The sequence below is a fragment of the Glandiceps talaboti genome, chromosome 11 (assembly GCF_964340395.1).
Source record: "Glandiceps talaboti chromosome 11, keGlaTala1.1, whole genome shotgun sequence".
Classification (NCBI taxonomy): Eukaryota; Metazoa; Hemichordata; class Enteropneusta; family Spengelidae; genus Glandiceps; species Glandiceps talaboti.
In genome coordinates, this window is record NC_135559.1 from 22,038,562 (window position 1) to 22,058,594 (window position 20,033).

A 20,033-nucleotide genomic window follows, 5' to 3' on the forward strand; every position below is an offset into this window, starting at 1 on the left:
GTATGTATGTATGTTACATAAAGTTTAGAATTAAACATATTTGAGTTTGTTATCTCTTAGTTTTTATTACACAAATACAACTTCGTAACAATTCTGACATACGTCATTGTTGTGTTCACAGGATGTTACACTTATCTTATTGTATTGGGAACATTTACAGTAGGGAGGTGTAATTTAGTGTACCGGAGAAACTCTTGGAAAGAAAAGACCAATAAAATGTCATTTTGTGAGATAACTGGTGACGTCATTGGCAACATGGCTTACAATATACTGTCCTTACTGTCAACACCTCAACCGAGTTTCAACAAACACATTTTTTAAGATTAGTGTAAACTTTTAGTGTTATACCACACACAGTTGATTTACGTTTTTCTGACAATGCAATGCGTGAAAATAACACCTGTTGAAAGAGTCATGTCACCGAAATGGCGCCGAAACTCTAGAAAACTATCGACTATTATTAACCTTTCCAAAGAACCATAAATGGTATTGTACTCATCATACAGTTTCAAATTCTCCTCTGCCACGTTCGCCGTCGTGTTTGTCGCAGTGTTTCATAAAGTTGTAAATTTTTACAGTGAAAAGCTACTTCGACTTTACTTGATTCAAAACTTTGACATTATTCACGTATTGACTTCAACTAAATAGCATAACGATACAATTCGGGAGACATGAAACCACAATAGCTGTACTGATCGCACACACTACTGCCAACATAAAGGGTGCCGCCGGTAATGTAATCACCAATGTACTTTGTGATTGGATAGAAACATGACTGTTTCTATAGTAACTGTCACACCCTTGTAATCCAAAGTGACGTTGTTCACAGGGCCCCCAACGTCGATAACAATCCCTGGGAAAACTAGAGGTGAACCCTATTGACAATATTACTCCGCAAAACCAAGTATATAACTTTCGTTTTATCGTTTCCGTTTGTTTGGAAAGTGTGAAATCCATAGTTAAGCATAACTAAGGTCAAGAAGTATTTATTTTGAACGGGATATTACGACCGAATAAATAGTCACAGGTACTATTTTCAGGGCTGCGTAGTCATCGACAAATCAACTGTCGGTAATTGGTGGTTACGTTTTGACTGGAGTCATTTTCATAATCTCGATGTGTGTACTGTATATTCAGCCATCGTGTTTATAGTGAACTTTATCTTTAAACAGGAAATCGCGAATGGTACACGTAACCAGCAACGCGACGTTATTTTCTGTGGAAAGTTGATTCTTGTGTATTTCAGTTTATCGACAACGGGTTGGTAGGTGTATTTTTTAAAACTTTATTTCCGTGGGGTTGATCAAGTGGGTACTCGCCATGGATCCAAATAATGGACACCAGGTCGTTCACGTTCGGGGAGATTCCGATACAGACTTAGAAGAACTTTTTCGAGCAGTTATGAATCCAACCAAAGACACTATTCCACCACCATCTACTCAAGTTCCGTTAAGGTTGAGAAAATTACCGCCGTCTTTCTTTAAAGAACCAGACAAACCAATGAAACCACCGTCAGCCAGTCACTCCAGGGAATCGAGTGCGGACTCAAATAATGCAGGTGGGCCGTTTGCTACCCAGAGTCTGGGTCTCCCCTTACATCCAAGGGCCCACTCTAGTCCAGCAAGTTTACAACAAATGCACGCTGCTGCTTCTCAACAAACTGTAAGTTCACATGCACGACAGCATAGTAGTTATGATGTCTCTATTGACGATCTGCCATTTCCACCAGGATGGGAAGAAGCAAGAACGCCGTCAGGTCAGCGGTACTTCCTAAAGTAAGTATATTGTATGGTGTCGCTACTTTTCTGCGTTCCCATACTACACACTGTCATGCTTTCAGTTGTAAAATAATTACACTTTCTCAAGTTTTCTGAAATGGAGAGTATTGTTCAGGATGTGTGATATTGATGAACACGGGGATTGAAGATGAAATGTCGGAAATCCACCCGTATAACAAACACACATTACTATGTTTAGCTCGGATCACATAAAAACAACACTCACAGTGTCCTGACTGTACACAGTGCTAGTTCGTACTTTAATATGGGAACAAAATGGCGTCTTAGATTTAGGTTGTTACGCTCCACTTAGAAATAGCGTGAAGAAAGTTAGAACCAATTGAAACGATTGTGATCTAACTGTACGATTTGTATGGCGGATAATGTGTTGTTTTCACTGAACAATCGTTTCTCAACGATGAGAACTGCCAAAGTGTGAATTTGTTGTAGTGTCGAACTTTGTAAGTCAGCCACTAGTCTGCTTTTTGATATACACACGTATTCCCCAGATCGGGGGCCATAGTTGATTCATTATGACACTACATGACGAGTTTGTATGGCACAATTTATTACGCTGTATTTTACACTTGTGTTAATTGTCATTTGATACTTCCAACGTAACAATATTCGTGTGCTTAGGACTCCATTCGATTAATTCTAACTGCTGTATAGAACTACATCAATCTATTTAAAGACCCCTAAAGTTGAAAGAGTAGATTCAACTGTGGAGGCCATATACAAACTTTTCCAAGTGTTATGTTTCTCCTCAGTGTCTTAAAAAGACATGACGTAGAAAGTAGTATCGTGTTACACTCTGTCTGAAGTAAGGCCATTTATGTCGATAACCAGCTCAGAATACATTATTTTTAGTCATATAGGTTTTAGCCAATGCCCATTTGGTTATCCAAACATACACATCAGATCATTGTGTATAACTGTTTGACCTTAGTGTGTAGTTATAATGTTCAGAAAGTTTTGACAGCCTGTGGGGTAATACATTAACCTTGGCCTCTAGATTAAAGTAGTGTTAGTAGGGGGTCAGGTCATATTTATCAACCTGTATATTGTATTCAGCTGTTAAATGGTGATAAGACAATATCAGCTTTTAGAGTTGAATGGGATAGAAGGGAACTACTACTGACACCAAATTGTATTCTTGTAGACAAACAGATACCAAAGTTAAAACTTTCTGTCTGGAATCACATTACAATATTAATTATTGTGTTAGTGTAAGAATTTGTAATGGAACTGAACACAAGCAATCTACATTAATTAAGACCCAACACCTGTAATGTTTCAAAATTTATATTCATATGTTTCCACTTTGGAAAATTCAGTGACCCCTTTGATAGAAAAACTGGTCAATCCCAGTTCTCTCTAGCTTGGAATCCATGTGAATGGCAGTTTTTAATTCTTTTTTCCCTATCAAAATACAAAATTGCCATTCATCTGGATTCTCGGCTCAGTTCTCTGTCTCTCCATATGTTTGTGTGTTTGTTTGTGTTTGTGTGTGTAAACTCTTATGAATAAGCACATTGTTGTAAATATATCGATATCAGAAGAGAGGAAAGGGGTACTCCCATTGAAGAGTATACAGCCATGTGCTGCACAAATGGGTTATTTTTTCACAAACAAATCCCTAAGACTAGGTCAACTGTTCATCTGAAAATTCCATAATCATGGGGCCGATAACATGGGAAATGTCATCATGTTTTAGAAATACCTTCACACCATCAGACTCAGACCAGAAGATTATGGGAATCCTTAATAATAGGTTTGTTTTTGGATTATACATGAAATGTTTTGAACACGGGTCACACACACCCTATCACCCACCCCATCACACACCCTATCACACACCCCCTATCACACACCCCCCATCACCCACCCGCAATCACCCACCCCCTCTGAATTACATTAATAATACAAACACATTTTGTGATTGTGTGACTTGGTAAGAAAAGTAGAAAACCATTTGATTTGTCATCATATGACATAAACTAGGCCTACATTCATACTATATACATGTGTTGGCCATTTCATACCTGTACTCAAATTGGATGCTTGGTTTGTATGACTAACCACAGTGCTCATGTAGTTTTGGGCAATGACTTGTAAACAACAACAACAACAACAACAACAATAACACACACACACACACACACACACACACACACACAACATATACATTATACACACACATTGTATAAATGTGAATGAATAAAATATTTATTACCGAAAGTTATAAGTACAGTTTGGTATAATCTAGTATTGATGGTGTATAGTAGACAAATAGGAATTGATAGAATAAATTGAAAACTTGATGAAAGATGACAAATACATCATGGTTCATACTTGTTGGGTCAGCAAAATTACAACGAAATTGTGTTTCGGATAACCCGATCTAGTTTAAGCCGCCGACCCTAAACAATTCTTTAAACATTTATAAAAGAAACAGTTGATGGTGGTTGACCAATTCTTTGTCTTCTTCACCTTCATATACATATTTGTATGTCTGTTTTCTTTCCCCAGCAGTGTCTTTCCAAATTTCATGAAACTATCACAGAAGGGGTATTCTTACCAACATTTCATTTGGTTTTTGGGTTAAAGCAGTATTTGTCAAAAATAAAAAAGGTAAAATGAAATAACAGAAAATCAAATCCCGACCTGCCTAACCTGTTTTCTTAGGCCAGGTTATCACACACACACTATTATTTTTTTCTGTCTCAGTGTGGAGATTTTTTGTGATCAAGTGATACATGTACAACAATAGGAGTAGGATACCAAAAGTTCATGTCCTTACTTGTAGTCATTATTTTGAAGCCCACTAAGGGGCCGTGTCATTTTAAAACTGACGCACGACAAACGTAATTCCTTCGTTGGGGGGGGGGGGGGGGGGTAAGAGGGGTAAGAGTTCATTTCGTTTTGCTTGCGTCAAAATCGCAATAAGGATTTTTAATTCTTAGTATTAAAGTTAAATGTTGGGGTATAACTAAATAAATATGAATTTAAATCCAGAAATTACCGATGCGCGATGAGATGTCACGTGTTTGACGTGACCTCTAAACTTGGACTAAATTGTTGTAGATAGCGTGGTGTTGAGAACATTTATTTCGGCACGAGCAACAAGTTGATCATTGATTCAATCCTTCTATTAACGTGAAAATCAAAAGTTCGATCGCCTGAAAGAATAATTATTCAGCAATAGTTTAGTAATTCCAAACAGATTTGTAGATGTTTTCACGTGGTAGTTGAAACATGCCTGTGAAAGCTGTGGTTAGCACCAGTGTGTTCATCACTGTTGCGACAGTCAAAATCAGCGTGTATAAATTACAGAAATGTGCGAATAAAAACCACTCGACAGAAACAACTTGAAGGCTAAAAAGTATGAGAACTGGTAAATACAATTTCCAGTTGAAACTATGTTAAGCAGAGACAGTAAAATGTTTTTCAATTTGAATTGCAATTAGAGTTTGTTGTGTTTATCGATGTCATATGGTATATAATATAAACATAAATGTAGGACAGGTCATTCATTTTCCCATTAAGACATTTCAATTTGAGGGGGAAGAGGGTTTCTTGTGTGTCAGATTTAAAATGACACAGCCCCTAACTGTAGTGAAGTGACTGATATGAAAGTTGAAACCTATGGAGATGTGGAATAACTATATAACAGTAATATTAAAGATTACAATCATTCAATGTAGGTCATAGGAAATGAAAAAGGAAGTAACAAGTCAAGATATAGCATTATTACAGGATTTAGTATTTCCTGTACTTCACTTGTATTCCAAACTACAATCATACCAATACCAGAGTAGATCCATTCCAAATTGTATTCTTGTTGTATTTTATGATTAAATCTGGAGTCAATCATAATGTACTAGTTACTGTAAAGAGTAAAGTATAGTCTTCACTGTGACTCTGAGGTCAAAGGTCAAAATGGAACTTGGAGATAACTATTAGAAATGACAGCCATCACTAGTATTGCCAGTTCATTTCCACACCCATACATGTGTAACATTACTTGAGTGCTTTCTGGTATGTGTGGGTTGCATGAAAATAAGTGATTTCCTTACTGTCAGTGTCAGAGTTATGAGTTAGACTATGTTGGCCTTGTTAGATCTAGAATTTGTCTCTTTCTTACATGTATGACAATACATGTATACTAACCCAATAATTCTTGCTTGAATCTGACTGAAACAAAACAAGGAAAGAAAATAGCTCAATGGTAAGATCAGTAAAAATAATATCTCACTGGTGATACATTGATGTAATGCCACAAGTACATTCATTAAAATTATAATTGTAATATTGCTAAAATTTAGAACCTACATGTATATAACATTAGTATAAGTAATAATTAAAATTTGTGAAACTTAAGTTGCTATTTTCAAAGGTATCTAGATTGTTACAAATGCAGTTATAAATTGAAAGCATGTCTTACATAAATACACACCCTTATCTCCCCCCCCCCCCCCCTGTTTTTGACTGACTAATTATTTTTAAGGTGTTGTGATGCCAATAGTATTGGCCTTGAGCTTTACTGCTAAACTTCTATACAATATTAATACACTTTAAATTGAAGTCTCTATTTGATATTAGCTGTATTACCTTTGAGGTCACGTCAGTTAATTTATTACAGTAGTGAAAACTGCTTGCTTATTGTAAGATACTGCCACTGTTAGTGTTTATTGTAACATGCACTCACCAAGTGTACATAACCCTTTGAGGTGCACCTTGCCTTTCTAACAGTACAGTAGATATATAATGTCAACATTTCAATAGTTACAAGCCAACTTTGTGGTAAAGCCCTAGTACTAGTCTAGTTGACTACTGTTCATAAGCAGTGTTTATATCCCTTCCATTCAGAAAGTCTATGCTTGGCAGCTTTTTTACAGTGCTTCAAAAGTATTGTACCATCCTTTAATTTTAGTAATCTTTTGAATGATAATGTTATAGTAATACTTTCATATGAAGAGAAATGACTGTTCCCAGTGTCCATATGTACATTCATGTTAAAAGTATGTTTCAGTGTTGAAGACATTGCATACTACTATATATGCTGATTATTCTTTATGCAAATTAGCATGTTTTGATATGTAAATTTATGTGTTCATTAGCCTAGCTATCTATCCTGGAAAGAAACATTGAATTAGAAATAAGATGTGTCTGGTTGTTTTAATGTACTACATGTAATTAATGTGACAGTGATCAAACACATGCTCATGAATATTAATCCACATGAGTTTAAAATAAGCTATGATGTACATGTATATATTATATGTAATTACAGCTACAAGTTAAAGTTAGTACACAACAATTGATACAAGAATTATGTTTATTTGTAGTTTATATACTATTACATTACAAGCACTGGTACTAGATCTATTGGCACGTACATTAACCAGACCTGACCATACATTTGTATCACCTGTTTTAAGTTTCTTTATTTGGGAAAGAGTTCCTTTTTGTACCCCTCACTCATTGCTCTTAACAATGTCAAGTGGCCAACAGATTTATTGTTAACCATCCAAACTAACCACTCTAAACTGAAAGTTAGCTACTTGTGTTACATTCCCTGTATTTTCTGAATAAAACAATGGCAAATGGGAAAATGTAGTGAAACTTTAAAACTAAGGGGGTACAGAAGGAACTCTTACCATAATATGTGGAGAAGAAAGTTTGTATTTTATATTCAACAGCAATGACATGGTACAACTACATGTGTTGATAAACTAAATAGTCATGTTACTAAATGTACATCTAATATGAAATATAATTATTGTAAATATGTATTGTTATGTAAATTAGATAAAAGTTAGAAAGTAAAGGTAAATATATATAATACAGGTTATAAACGTATATGTACTTGTATGTGACTTTTCAATATTGGTTGTTATTATGCTCTGAATGTGAAAATCACCTTTATGTAATCTAAGTAACTAACTGACTAAGTATAGTGTTGCAGCCAGAGGGGTTTTTTGGGTCATTTGACACACATTTTTTGGACCTGACCCACAATTTTGGAAGTGACAGGTCATAGATGACCCACACTAAAATTGTATGCAAATATGTTTAGCAACATGACCACGCCTATAACAACAGCCACATGATTGCGTATATTGCATAGATACATGTAACAACAGGGTTGGATAGGCAACTGCAAATATCTAGCATGGATACTGTTATGGGTAGATATTTTTAAAGGCTGTACAGTTTGTGCTACAATGCCATTGGCACTTTTTTTATGTCCCCAACAAATTGATAATGACCCACAAAAATGAAAGTCTCAGGACACTATGTCCCACTCTTTCAAAAGGCTGGCTGCAACACTGAAGTAATAGATAGTCAACGAGTTCGGGAGGGTTATGTGGCAATAAACTAGGGGCGTAGCCCCTGAGTTTTTGGCACATACATGTAACCCTACCGAATGAGTGGCTCAAACAGATATGAATGAATTGGTTATGGCCCATATAACCAACCACAATCAAGGCCTCTGATTGGCCAAGTCAGTCTAGCCCTCGTATAAGAATTCCTACTCACAGAGTAAAGAGAAATCTATTTGAAAATAAATACATCATATTTGGCCGGTGTTTATTACAACAGGCTGTCGTAATAGGATAAGACTCATATGCCAGACACAACCTATACATTTGATAGGTACATGTACAGACCTGACACCACAACCTATACGTTTGATAGGTACAGACCTGACACCACAACCTATACGTTTGATAGGTACAGACCTGACACCACAACCTATACATTTGATAGGTACAGACCTGACACCACAACCTGTACGTTTGATAGGTACAGACCTGACACCACAACCTATACGTTTGATAGGTACAGACCTGACACCACAACCTATACGTTTGATAGGTACAGACCTGACACCACAACCTATACATTTGATAGGTACAGACCTGACACCACAACCTATATGTTTGATAGGTACAGACCTGACACCACAACCTATACGTTTGATAGGTACAGACCTGACACCACAACCTATACGTTTGATAGGTACAGACCTGACACCACAACCTATACATTTGATAGGTACAGACCTGACACCACAACCTATACGTTTGATAGGTACAGACCTGACACCACAACCTATACATTTGATAGGTACAGACCTGACACCACAACCTATACGTTTGATAGGTACATGTACAGACCTGACACCACAACCTATACGTTTGATAGGTACAGACCTGACACCACAACCTATACATTTGATAGGTACAGACCTGACACCACAACCTATACGTTTGATAGGTACAGACCTGACACCACAACCTATACGTTTGATAGGTACAGACCTGACACCACAACCTATACGTTTGATAGGTACAGACCTGACACCACTCTACTGTACACCTGGTAAAGCTAATCAGTGAAAATTTAACATTTATTTTCCAAGATCTTTTTATTTTTGTATTCATTGAATAGAAATTTTCATTTAATACTAAGTTAAAGTCCAAGTTCTGAGTCCATGAACATATATCCTTGTCAATAATCAACATTTTGTAAGAGCTTACGTATAATTGGTCTCTTCCTAGTCAGTTGAAATGGTGAACACCGATACATATGAAATTTAGTGCTACAGTCTACAGATCAAAAGTTACCCGAAGTCCTTGAAACAGTGTTGAGGTCAATCATTGACACTAGATTTAATTTACTAGACTGTGCCATGACCTTTTTCCAGGGTCATCTGTTATCACTCACAAAGACTTGTTGTATTCTAATTTACATCTGTATTCAAATCTGACTATAATCTTGTTTGAACAGTCTATAAGTAAATAGATAAGTTAATAGGTAGATAATGTGATTGATAAATAGATAGATAGATAGCCAAATAGATATATAGCTAGAGAGAGAGAGAGAGAGAAAGACATACATACATACATACATACATACATACATACATACATACATACATACATACATACATACATACATACATACATACATACATACATACATACATACATACATACATACATACATACGAACGTATATATGTATGGGGAGTTTATGTCAGTGTTGATGTAGCTAAATGTATGCCTAATATTGGGTAAGTCATTAGTCAAGTAGATGTTAGTGTTGATGTACATGGAGCTATGCCTAGTATTGGTAATAAGGGGAGTTTACATAAGTTAAATAATACAGGTATAGAAGTAGAACTACCAGCAACAGTTGATGAGATAATATTCAACAAATCAATCAACTCTATATGGACAGTGAAACCAATGTAATTCTATAATTGTAGAACATGGGGTCACCATCAACATGTCTGCTTAAAAAATACCCCATATATACTATATAGTCAAGATTTCATCAAAACTTAAAAAAGTGTTCAAAGACCAGTACAATACACCTTATAGGTGTAACTTACATGTACAATCTACAGTTTTCTTGTTAGAGTTGCTGTGTGTGTGTGTACATGTAGATACATTGTATAGGAATAAGATCTAAATGGTTTTACTATCCTAGTTGGTGTACGTTGTATGTATACATGTAGATATAGGACCTAAACAGTTTTCTCTTACAGTGAGTGATAAATGACAATTGATGTGCTTCACTCATTTCTTGTGTTTGTGTTCAATAGTTTATTTGTGGTAGCCTGTCTTTCAATCAATGACTGGGGTGTATCTATTGAAACCAGCCTGTGATCCTATTCATTACATGTAAATGCAAGTTGTGACAAATTGAAAGATGTGGAGTAAATGTCAGTCATGTGAATAGAAGGTCATTGTAGACTGAAACAGTAGGACATACCATGCTGTTAGTCTTTATTGAACTACTACTACCAAATGTTACAGTGTTCTGCATCAGTAGTTTAAAAACAACATACTGTGGTTGTACCATTCAATATGAATATGTTGATATATAGTTAAGTCTAAGTAACAAGTTATAGGATATATACAGTATAGACTTATAGAAACTGTAATACAGCATAATTATGAAGTTATAGAAAATGTATAAGTATTTTAACAGTTGTAACATACTGAATATGTGACTTACACAATTTATGTGTCAGGGATGTAGATAAGAGCCGAGATGATATCTGGCCAGCTACTCTTAAATGTCTGCTGGCTACACTTTTCAGGAATTTCTTTTGAAAAATTCTTTATTTCAACTATTATACATGTATATCCATTGTTACAGAGATTCATGGGTTTCAAGTCTTACATGTAGGTATTACCCACCTACTTTTAGTTACATCCCTGGGTGTATAAAACACACACTAAACACTTATGCATAGTCATAGATATATTAATTGGTGAATATAAATTACTACATTGTAATTTGTTGCTATTCAGTTTATCATTTTCACACTGTGTTTCATGAATGTTTGTCTTGTACAATTTGCAGGTATTTGTTTATCATACTGGTACTTCTAATATTCCATGTAATCAACTATGATGGCCTCCTTTGTTTTGCCATCAACTTAGTTTCACACAGCTGTCATAGAGCTAGTATCAGTTACAATATTGTGTATATTTGTATAGAAGTATGTATGTGTTTTATATATGTAAATAGATTGTGTATATGTGTGTGTGTATGTGTGTATGTATGTGTGTGTGTGTGTGTGTGTGTGTGTGTGTGTGTGTGTGTGTGTGTGTGTGTGTGTGTGTGTGTGCATCTTTAATGTATATATAACAACATAGATATAGATAGTAATGTCGATCATTATGATTTATTTTTGGTCCCAGGAAGTGTAACTAATATGATATTTCTGTTGTTGTTCTCACTGGTAATGTGTGATTGCTTTGGGTTTCATATCAGTTAGATGTATAAACATTCATGAATCATGTACAGACCCCATAGCTTGTTTGTCAACAGTCATGAATTGTGTACAGACCCCATAGCTTGTTTGTCAACAGTCATGAATTGTGTACAGACCCCATAGCTTGTTTGTCAACAGTCATGAATCATGTACAGACCCCATAGCTTGTTTGTCAACAGTCATGAATTGTATACAGACCCCATAGCTTGTTTGTCAACAGTCATGAATCATGTACAGACCCCATAGCTTGTTTGTCAACAGTCATGAATTGTGTACAGACCCCATAGCTTGTTTGTCAACAACTGGTAATCTATTGATAGTTACAGTATGATTGTTAGGCTTCAGTAAATACATTTAGCACACGATTGATAAGTGCAATATGATTAATGGCACTCCTAGTTACAGCTATCAGGGCTGTATACAAAATATTCTATGATACGTAAACTTGTCATGTGTGTCATAACAGAGCAATGGAGAATACTCTATTTAATAGGAATAAGTTGTGTGTTTGATTGACTATTGAATTGCTTTGTCATTGACAGTAGCTACAGGTAAGTAATACATGTATGTGTTCTATTCTGTTTTAATGTTTGCTATTTTGTACTGTGGTCACATAGACCAATTGCTAATGTTTGCTATTTTGTTCTGTAATCCCATACATGTAGACCAATTGCTAATGTTTGCCATTCTGTTTTGTTAATGTGTGCTATTCTGCTAATGTTTGCTATTCTGTTTTGCTAATGTTTGCTATTCTGTTCTGTAGTCACATAGACCAGACCACAACATGGACAGATCCCAGGAAGAATTACACTACAACACAAATAGCACAGCTTCAGCATGCGTTATTACAACAACAGCAGCAGCAACAACAGCAACAACATCAACAACAGCAGCAACAACAACAACAGGTACAGCAACAATCAGGACAAGATATTGGAACATTGCCTCAAGGCTGGGAGCAAGCGTCAACACCAGAAGGTGAAACGTACTTTATTAATCATTTAGACAGATCAACCAGTTGGCTGGACCCTAGAATTGGTAAGAAACAGTGAAGTTACTCTAACTCTACCAAATTCTCAGCACCCTTCTTCATCCTCTTGACTCATTTTGTATCTGTCCTGTCGTCTGACATCTTAAGTTTAAACAATAAATACAGTGTTTTTGTTAAGGGCGGTAAGTCAAATCTACCTGATGTTTACAGTCTTTTGATAAAGTTACTTACCAAAATTATAAAACAATATGTACTTGTGAGAATGAACTTAGAAACTATATATACTTCCTATGAATAAGTTATGATTGATTTCTATGTTAAAATTAACAGTGTCTGAGTCGACTCTAGTCCTAGCTAAGCCCAAAGCTGATCAACATGTACATAGATACTATGTCGTCTGACCTAAGTTGACCTCAGTCCAAGTACCCTCTGACCCACACAGACTAAAGACAGTGGAAATCTTTTTCTGTCATTTCTGCTTTGTCTACATTTTTACGTGCTAGAATATTGAATTTAATCAGGCATATAACTAACTAAAAGGATACAATGACTGAACAACAGAGACAATAATGAATAGACCCAGATCATGGTATACTCAAGATTATGTTTAGAAGTACCATTTACTGTATAGCATTTTAGACATCGTCCTTCCAACTGGTGATCACATGTTTTTTATCTTCTTGTATCAAATTAATAGTGAAACGTGCGTACCATAATTTGGATTTCAACTGTGTAATTATTTCCATGTTTATGACAGCCGAAGGCATAAAGTGGGACCAGAGTCGACTTTATATGTATGTGTTTACTTTCATGACTTTAGGCTTGTTTGGCCTAAACACCCCTCTCACACCGGTCACAAGTGCACATACCCTGGATTAAAGAAAACTGTTCACACTGATTTTTCCAGGTTGTCCTAAATTCAGAGTCAATCCTTTTCATTACAAATACTCCTTACTATGGTGTTCCAAACCTTAGCAAAAACACTGCCATTTCTTAATGATTCATTGCAGTAACTTCAAGTAGTGATAAAATAATCATATTCTGATCTGGTCTGTATGTATGTACAATGTAGTATCATGCCTAATGATAGTATACAGTATGTGAGTCACTCTCTCACTCATCTCATCCTGACAACCTTTGTGTCATAATAAAGCCATGGATCTAAACAACAAATCCTATTTCTTGTCTTACATAAGAATTAAAGCATTCAACAATGGCAGTTATCAAATATATCATATGGTATGGTGCTAGGGACAATAATACTTGTGATAGAAATATAGAAATAAGACTAGCTGGTAACACTTTCTCTTGAAATACTCAATCCTTAATAATTTGCTGGGGGAGAAATGTGTACACATCACTAAACAACATATAACCAAAACACTGCCGACCAAAGCCATTCAATATTATGACATTGTACACACACAATTATATATATACAAACAAATGTGGTAGTAGTATTTATTGACAAAATGTGTACCTGGCCAATAGTTAGTATTAAAGGTCCATCAGTAGGTGTTATGGCAATCAATTTTAATCAAACCTGTAAAGACATCTTTATTCTAAATATGCAGTTTTACAAAGTAAAACACACCCTGTGTTATTCTCATGGAACTAAAGTATGCTGTTGTGCTAGCAACAACATGTAGTCAATACCAGAAGTGTTTGCTATTTTCAATTTTTGGTATGGACCAAAAGCTATTTTAATCACATGACAATATGCAAATTATATGCATTTTAGCTCATAAAGTGTCCATAGTAAATGGAGATGCCCCACTGGCCATTGACAAGTACACATACTTACAGTAAATAGGTGTGATTTACTGGCCAATAACAAGTACACATACATACACTAAATAGGTGTGATCCACTGGCCAATAACAAGTACACATACATACAGTAAATAGGTGTGATCCACTGGCCAATAACAAGTACACATACATACACTAAATAGGTGTGATCCACTGGCCAATAACAAGTACACATACATACAGTAAATAGGTGTGATTTACTGGCCAATAACAAGTACACATACATACACTAAATAGGTGTGATTTACTGGCCAATAACAAGTACACATACATACAGTAAATAGGTGTGATCCACTGGCCAATAACAAGTACACATACATACAGTAAATAGGTGTGATTTACTGGCCAATAACAAGTACACATACATACAGTAAATAGGTGTGATTTACTGGCCAACTGCTACAAACTGTGTCAATAGCCACAGACAGCTACTTTGGTTTGAGATATCCTGATAGTGGCACTAAACACCCAAATCACCCAATTGTATTTTGCAGCGATGAGAACAACAGGCCAAAATGTTGCATTGCCACCACCTCCACCTCACAGGACACAACAGCAACAACAACAACAACAACAACAACAACAACAACAAGCATTACAAGGACAACAACAGGGACCTCTCTCACCACAGCAGCTTCAGCAAAAATTACGACTCCAAAAACTGCAGCTGGAAAGGGAACAGTTGAGACGGAGGCAGCTTGAAATACAGCAACAGGTGAGGGAGACTACAGACTGTGAGGTCAAAGGTCAATGACTATCTTGTCCTTACTGTCTACATACACAAACAGCTGTTTTACATCTAAAACAGCGAGTGCTTGCTAGAAGACTGTACATAACATATACATTTAATGATCAATGCCCAACATTTGGAGAGTTCAGATTATTGTTTTACTCACTAGATAAGAGCACTTTTATTGTTGAACACAGCAGGATTGTGATTGAAGAGTTTGAAGATAGAGTTCTGTTCAGCTTTTGAAACTTTCCTCAATAACAATCATGCTGTGTTCAGCAGTAAAAGTGTTGTTATCTATCAAATGAAACTTTCCTCAATAACAACCATGCTATCTTCAGCAGTAAAAGTATTGCTATCTATCCCGTAAAACTACAACCTAAACTTGTAAAATGATCAACTTTGATTGTAAATGAATATGTTACATATAGTCTTCTGATGAACGCTGTGCTGCCCGGTTTAGTTCTATTTGTACCAGTTGATGCCTAATTGGTTTGATGTCTGTACTTGATAAATTAACTCTGTGTGTAGCTGCTATTTGTTAGTAGACTTGTGTATGTGCGTGTGTGTGTGTGTTGTTGTTGTTGTTGTTATTGTTGTTGTTGTTGTTGTTGTTGTTGTTGTTGTTTGTTTTACCATAGTTATGAATGTTTAATAATGTTAGTTGTTACCATAGTAATACTTGCTATGTTTGCAACTGTTGTGTGGTATTACATGTACCATAGTAATGATTGTTGTGTATTTACATTGTTGTTACCATAGTAATTGTTGTGTATTTACAAGCTGTGAAGAACAAAGGACTGATAGACATGACTATGTTTGTATGAAACATGAAATAATTTTAAAGCTTAAGTAAGCTAAAAATGCTTTGCAGTTACGTAGGCATGTTTAGGTACCAGGGTGCTGTATGACTGCCTAGTGTATGTGTAATTCTATATTAAATTTTACAACTCACTCACTGAAAACAATTGTAAACGTCCCCCAAGAAATTGTAATTTACGAAATTTACAAGTGCCAGCGGAAACACAGGTAGTGTATAGACATTGATGAAATAAGTATGTCAGTTGATGTAATGTTTAAGATGTCAGTTGATGTAATGTTTAATGTTCTTTTGTCTGAAAGTGGCACAAGCTGAGTTTATAAGCTCTTAACTTAATTAAGAGAAAATACTTACAAAGTATTCTTGTATGATGTCAATGTAGATGCATGCTTTGTATGTATTCTGGCATTGTTAGAACTGATGATTGCATAGTAGGGAGTTCTTGTATATTACAGTTTGTATTCTGGCATTGTTAGAACTGGTGATTGCATAGTAGGGAGTTCTTGTATATTACAGTTTGTATTCTGGCATTGTTAGAACTGATGATTGCATAGTAGGGAGTTCTTGTTTATTACAATTTGTATTCTGGCATTGTTAGAACTGGTGATTGCATAGTAGGGAGTTCTTGTATATTACAGTTTGTATTCTGGCATTGTTAGAACTGATGATTGCATAGTAGGGAGTTCTTGTATATTACAATTTGTATTCTGGCATTGTTAGAACTGGTGATTGCATAGTAGGGAGTTCTTGTATATTACAGTTTGTATTCTGGCATTGTTAGAACTGGTGATTGCATAGTAGGGAGTTCTTGTATATTACAATTTGTATTCTGGCATTGTTAGAACTGATGATTGCATAGTAGGGAGTTCTTGTATATTACAGTTTGTATTCTGGCATTGTTAGAACTGATGATTGCATAGTAGGGAGTTCTTGTATATTACAATTTGTATTCTGGCATTGTTAGAACTGGTGATTGCATAGTAAGGGAGTTCTTGTATATTACAATTTGTATTCTGGCATTGTTAGAACTGATGATTGCATAGTAGGGAGTTCTTGTATATTACAATTTGTATTCTGGCATTGTTAGAACTGGTGATTGCATAGTAAGGGAGTTCTTGTATATTACAATTTGTATTCTGGCATTGTTAGAACTGATGATTGCATAGTAGGGAGTTCTTGTATATTACAGTTTGTATTCTGGCATTGTTAGAACTGGTGATTGCATAGTAGGGAGTTCTTGTATATTACAATTTGTATTCTGGCATTGTTAGAACTGATGATTGCATAGTAGGGAGTTCTTGTATATTACAGTTTGTATTCTGGCATTGTTAGAACTGATGATTGCATAGTAGGGAGTTCTTGTATATTACAATTTGTATTCTGGCATTGTTAGAACTGATGATTGCATAGTAGGGAGTTCTTGTATATTACAATTTGTATTCTGGCATTGTTAGAACTGATGATTGCATAGTAGGGAGTTCTTGTATATTACAATTTGTATTCTGGCATTGTTAGAACTGATGATTGCATAGTAGGGAGTTCTTGTATATTACAATTTGTATTCTGGCATTGTTAGAACTGGTGATTGCATAGTAGGGAGTTCTTGTATATTACAATTTGTATTCTGGCATTGTTAGAACTGGTGATTGCATAGTAGGGAGTTCTTGTATATTACAGTTTGTATTCTGGCATTGTTAGAACTGGTGATTGCATAGTAGGGAGTTCTTGTATATTACAATTTGTATTCTGGCATTGTTAGAACTGGTGATTGCATAGTAGGGAGTTCTTGTATATTACAATTTGTATTCTGGCATTGTTAGAACTGGTGATTGCATAGTAGGGAGTTCTTGTATATTACAATTTGTATTCTGGCATTGTTAGAACTGGTGATTGCATAGTAGGGAGTTCTTGTATATTACAGTTTGTATTCTGGCATTGTTAGAACTGATGATTGCATAGTAGGGAGTTCTTGTATATTACAATTTGTATTCTGGCATTGTTAGAACTGGTGATTGCATAGTAGGGAGTTCTTGTATATTACAATTTGTATTCTGGCATTGTTAGAACTGGTGATTGCATAGTAGGGAGTTCTTGTATATTACAATTTGTATTCTGGCATTGTTAGAACTGGTGATTGCATAGTAGGGAGTTCTTGTATATTACAGTTTGTATTCTGGCATTGTTAGAACTGATGATTGCATGTATATTTGTTGATATGTATAAATAGATTATGTTAAATATACATCAGTATCTAGAATACTTTTAGTACTTCAATATGCAGAAAAATAATTATACTCCAAAAACCTATACACTCAGCATGTGCCCCTTTCAGTATATACTAGCATATTATAAATATTTTTGCAAGTGTGAATGAAAATGGACTAGAACTGTACCTCTGTAAAAAAAAAAAAAATAATGCTTCTGAGCTGACTGAACAATTGGAAATAATGCTATTCATAAAGAACAAAAGAATATTATGGTAAAAATGGCTGAATGAGTTACAAGAGCAACAAACAACTCTAACACATGAGCTGGCGAGAAAGTTAAAAACATTCATGTTGAAGTGATACAGTAATTCATATTAGACATTCAAAAAAAGTAATTATTTCTACAGCTGTAAGCTCATTATAAATTTTATTATGAAGTGCAAATTGAAATAATATTTAATGGACAAAAGTCAATTTTTAGAAGACTAAGAATAAATGAGCAGAAAGAAAACCTATGTGTTTTGTTTAATGAAATTTAAGCCAGTAATTATTAGAGTAATAGGGAAAGACTTGAGTGATGATGACAATCTAACGTCAATAAAAGACAATTTCTATCTCTTATATTATTAGAATTACATTACTTTATTTTTTTCTCATTTTGTCATTTGTTCACCAGGATATAATGATCAGCACAGTGTTTGTCGTCGTTTGTTGTAACTGTTAATATTCTGAGATGGGTTATATTAGAAATATCATACCCATTAAACTGAGATGGGTTATATTAGAAATATCATACCCATGACACTGAGATGGGTTATATTAGAAATATCATACCCATTACACTAAGATGGGTTATATTAGAAATATCGTACCCAATACGCTGTTATATACTGAGATGGATTATATTAGAAATACCGATTACACTATTGTACATAGTCTGTGATTGGCTGTTGGCTTGCTGTTCTAATATGTCTATTGTACATAGTCTGTGATTGGCTGTTGGCTATCTGTTCTAATACATCTATTTTACATAGTCTGTGATTGGCTGTTGGCTTTCTGTTCTAATACGTCTATTGTACATAGTCTGTGATTGGCTGTTTGCTATCTGTTCTAATACATCTATTGTACATACATGTAGTCTATGATTGGCTGTTTGCTATCTGTTTTGATACATCTATTGTACATAGCCTGTGATTGGCTGTTTTCTATTTGTTCTAATACATCTATTGTATATACATGTAGTCTATGATTGGCTGTTTGCTATCTGTTTTGATACATCTATTGTACATAGCCTGTGATTGGCTGTTTGCTATCTGTTCTAATACATCTGTTGTACATAGTCTGTGATTGGCTGTTTGCTATCTGTTCTGATATATCTATTGTACGTAACCTGTGATTGGCTGTTTGCTATCTGTTCTAATACCTGTTGTACATAGTCTGTGATTGGCTGTTTGATATATGTTCTAATACATCTATTGTACATAGTTCTGCTAGACTTGTACATATCAGTGTTAAGCATCTGTTTTTATCTATTGTAGAGTTTGACATTTTAGACTTCAGGCTAGAGTGTTACGTATCAGTCTGACAAGTGAAACTGTGTGATAGAGGTCAACAGATCAGACAGGGAATAACATAAACCAGCAGCTACTGAACTAACAGTAAATCCTAAATACAGACACTACTCACTACATATCCACTTTACAAGTCTTTTATCTATCACCATGTGTACATTTAAACCAATTCTCAGTAGTTTGGTCAAAGGTAAATCTCAGAAACACTTCATTTAACACTTCAGTCATTCACAGAAGACATTCCTCAGTAATCTGAAATAAAATTACAGTGGAGTATAAAGTTTTGTAAATACGACAAATATAAAATGAGTGTAGATGGAGCT

The 20,033-nt window shown here is 35.1% G+C and overlaps 1 protein-coding gene across 2 annotated transcripts in view; it reads left to right on the forward strand.

The window, feature by feature from the left end:
• The first annotated feature begins 869 nt into the window (after nucleotides 1-869).
• Nucleotides 870-20,033, forward strand: part of LOC144442855 (transcriptional coactivator YAP1-like) — a 36,270-nt gene continuing 17,106 nt past the window's right edge. For both annotated transcript variants that reach the window (XM_078132247.1, XM_078132248.1), the window contains exons 1-3: nucleotides 870-1,775; nucleotides 12,344-12,618; nucleotides 14,877-15,097. In XM_078132247.1, coding sequence (XP_077988373.1) covers nucleotides 1,321-1,775; nucleotides 12,344-12,618; nucleotides 14,877-15,097 — 951 coding nt within the window. In that variant the 5' untranslated portion in view covers nucleotides 870-1,320. The remainder of the gene's footprint in view (nucleotides 1,776-12,343; nucleotides 12,619-14,876; nucleotides 15,098-20,033) is intronic.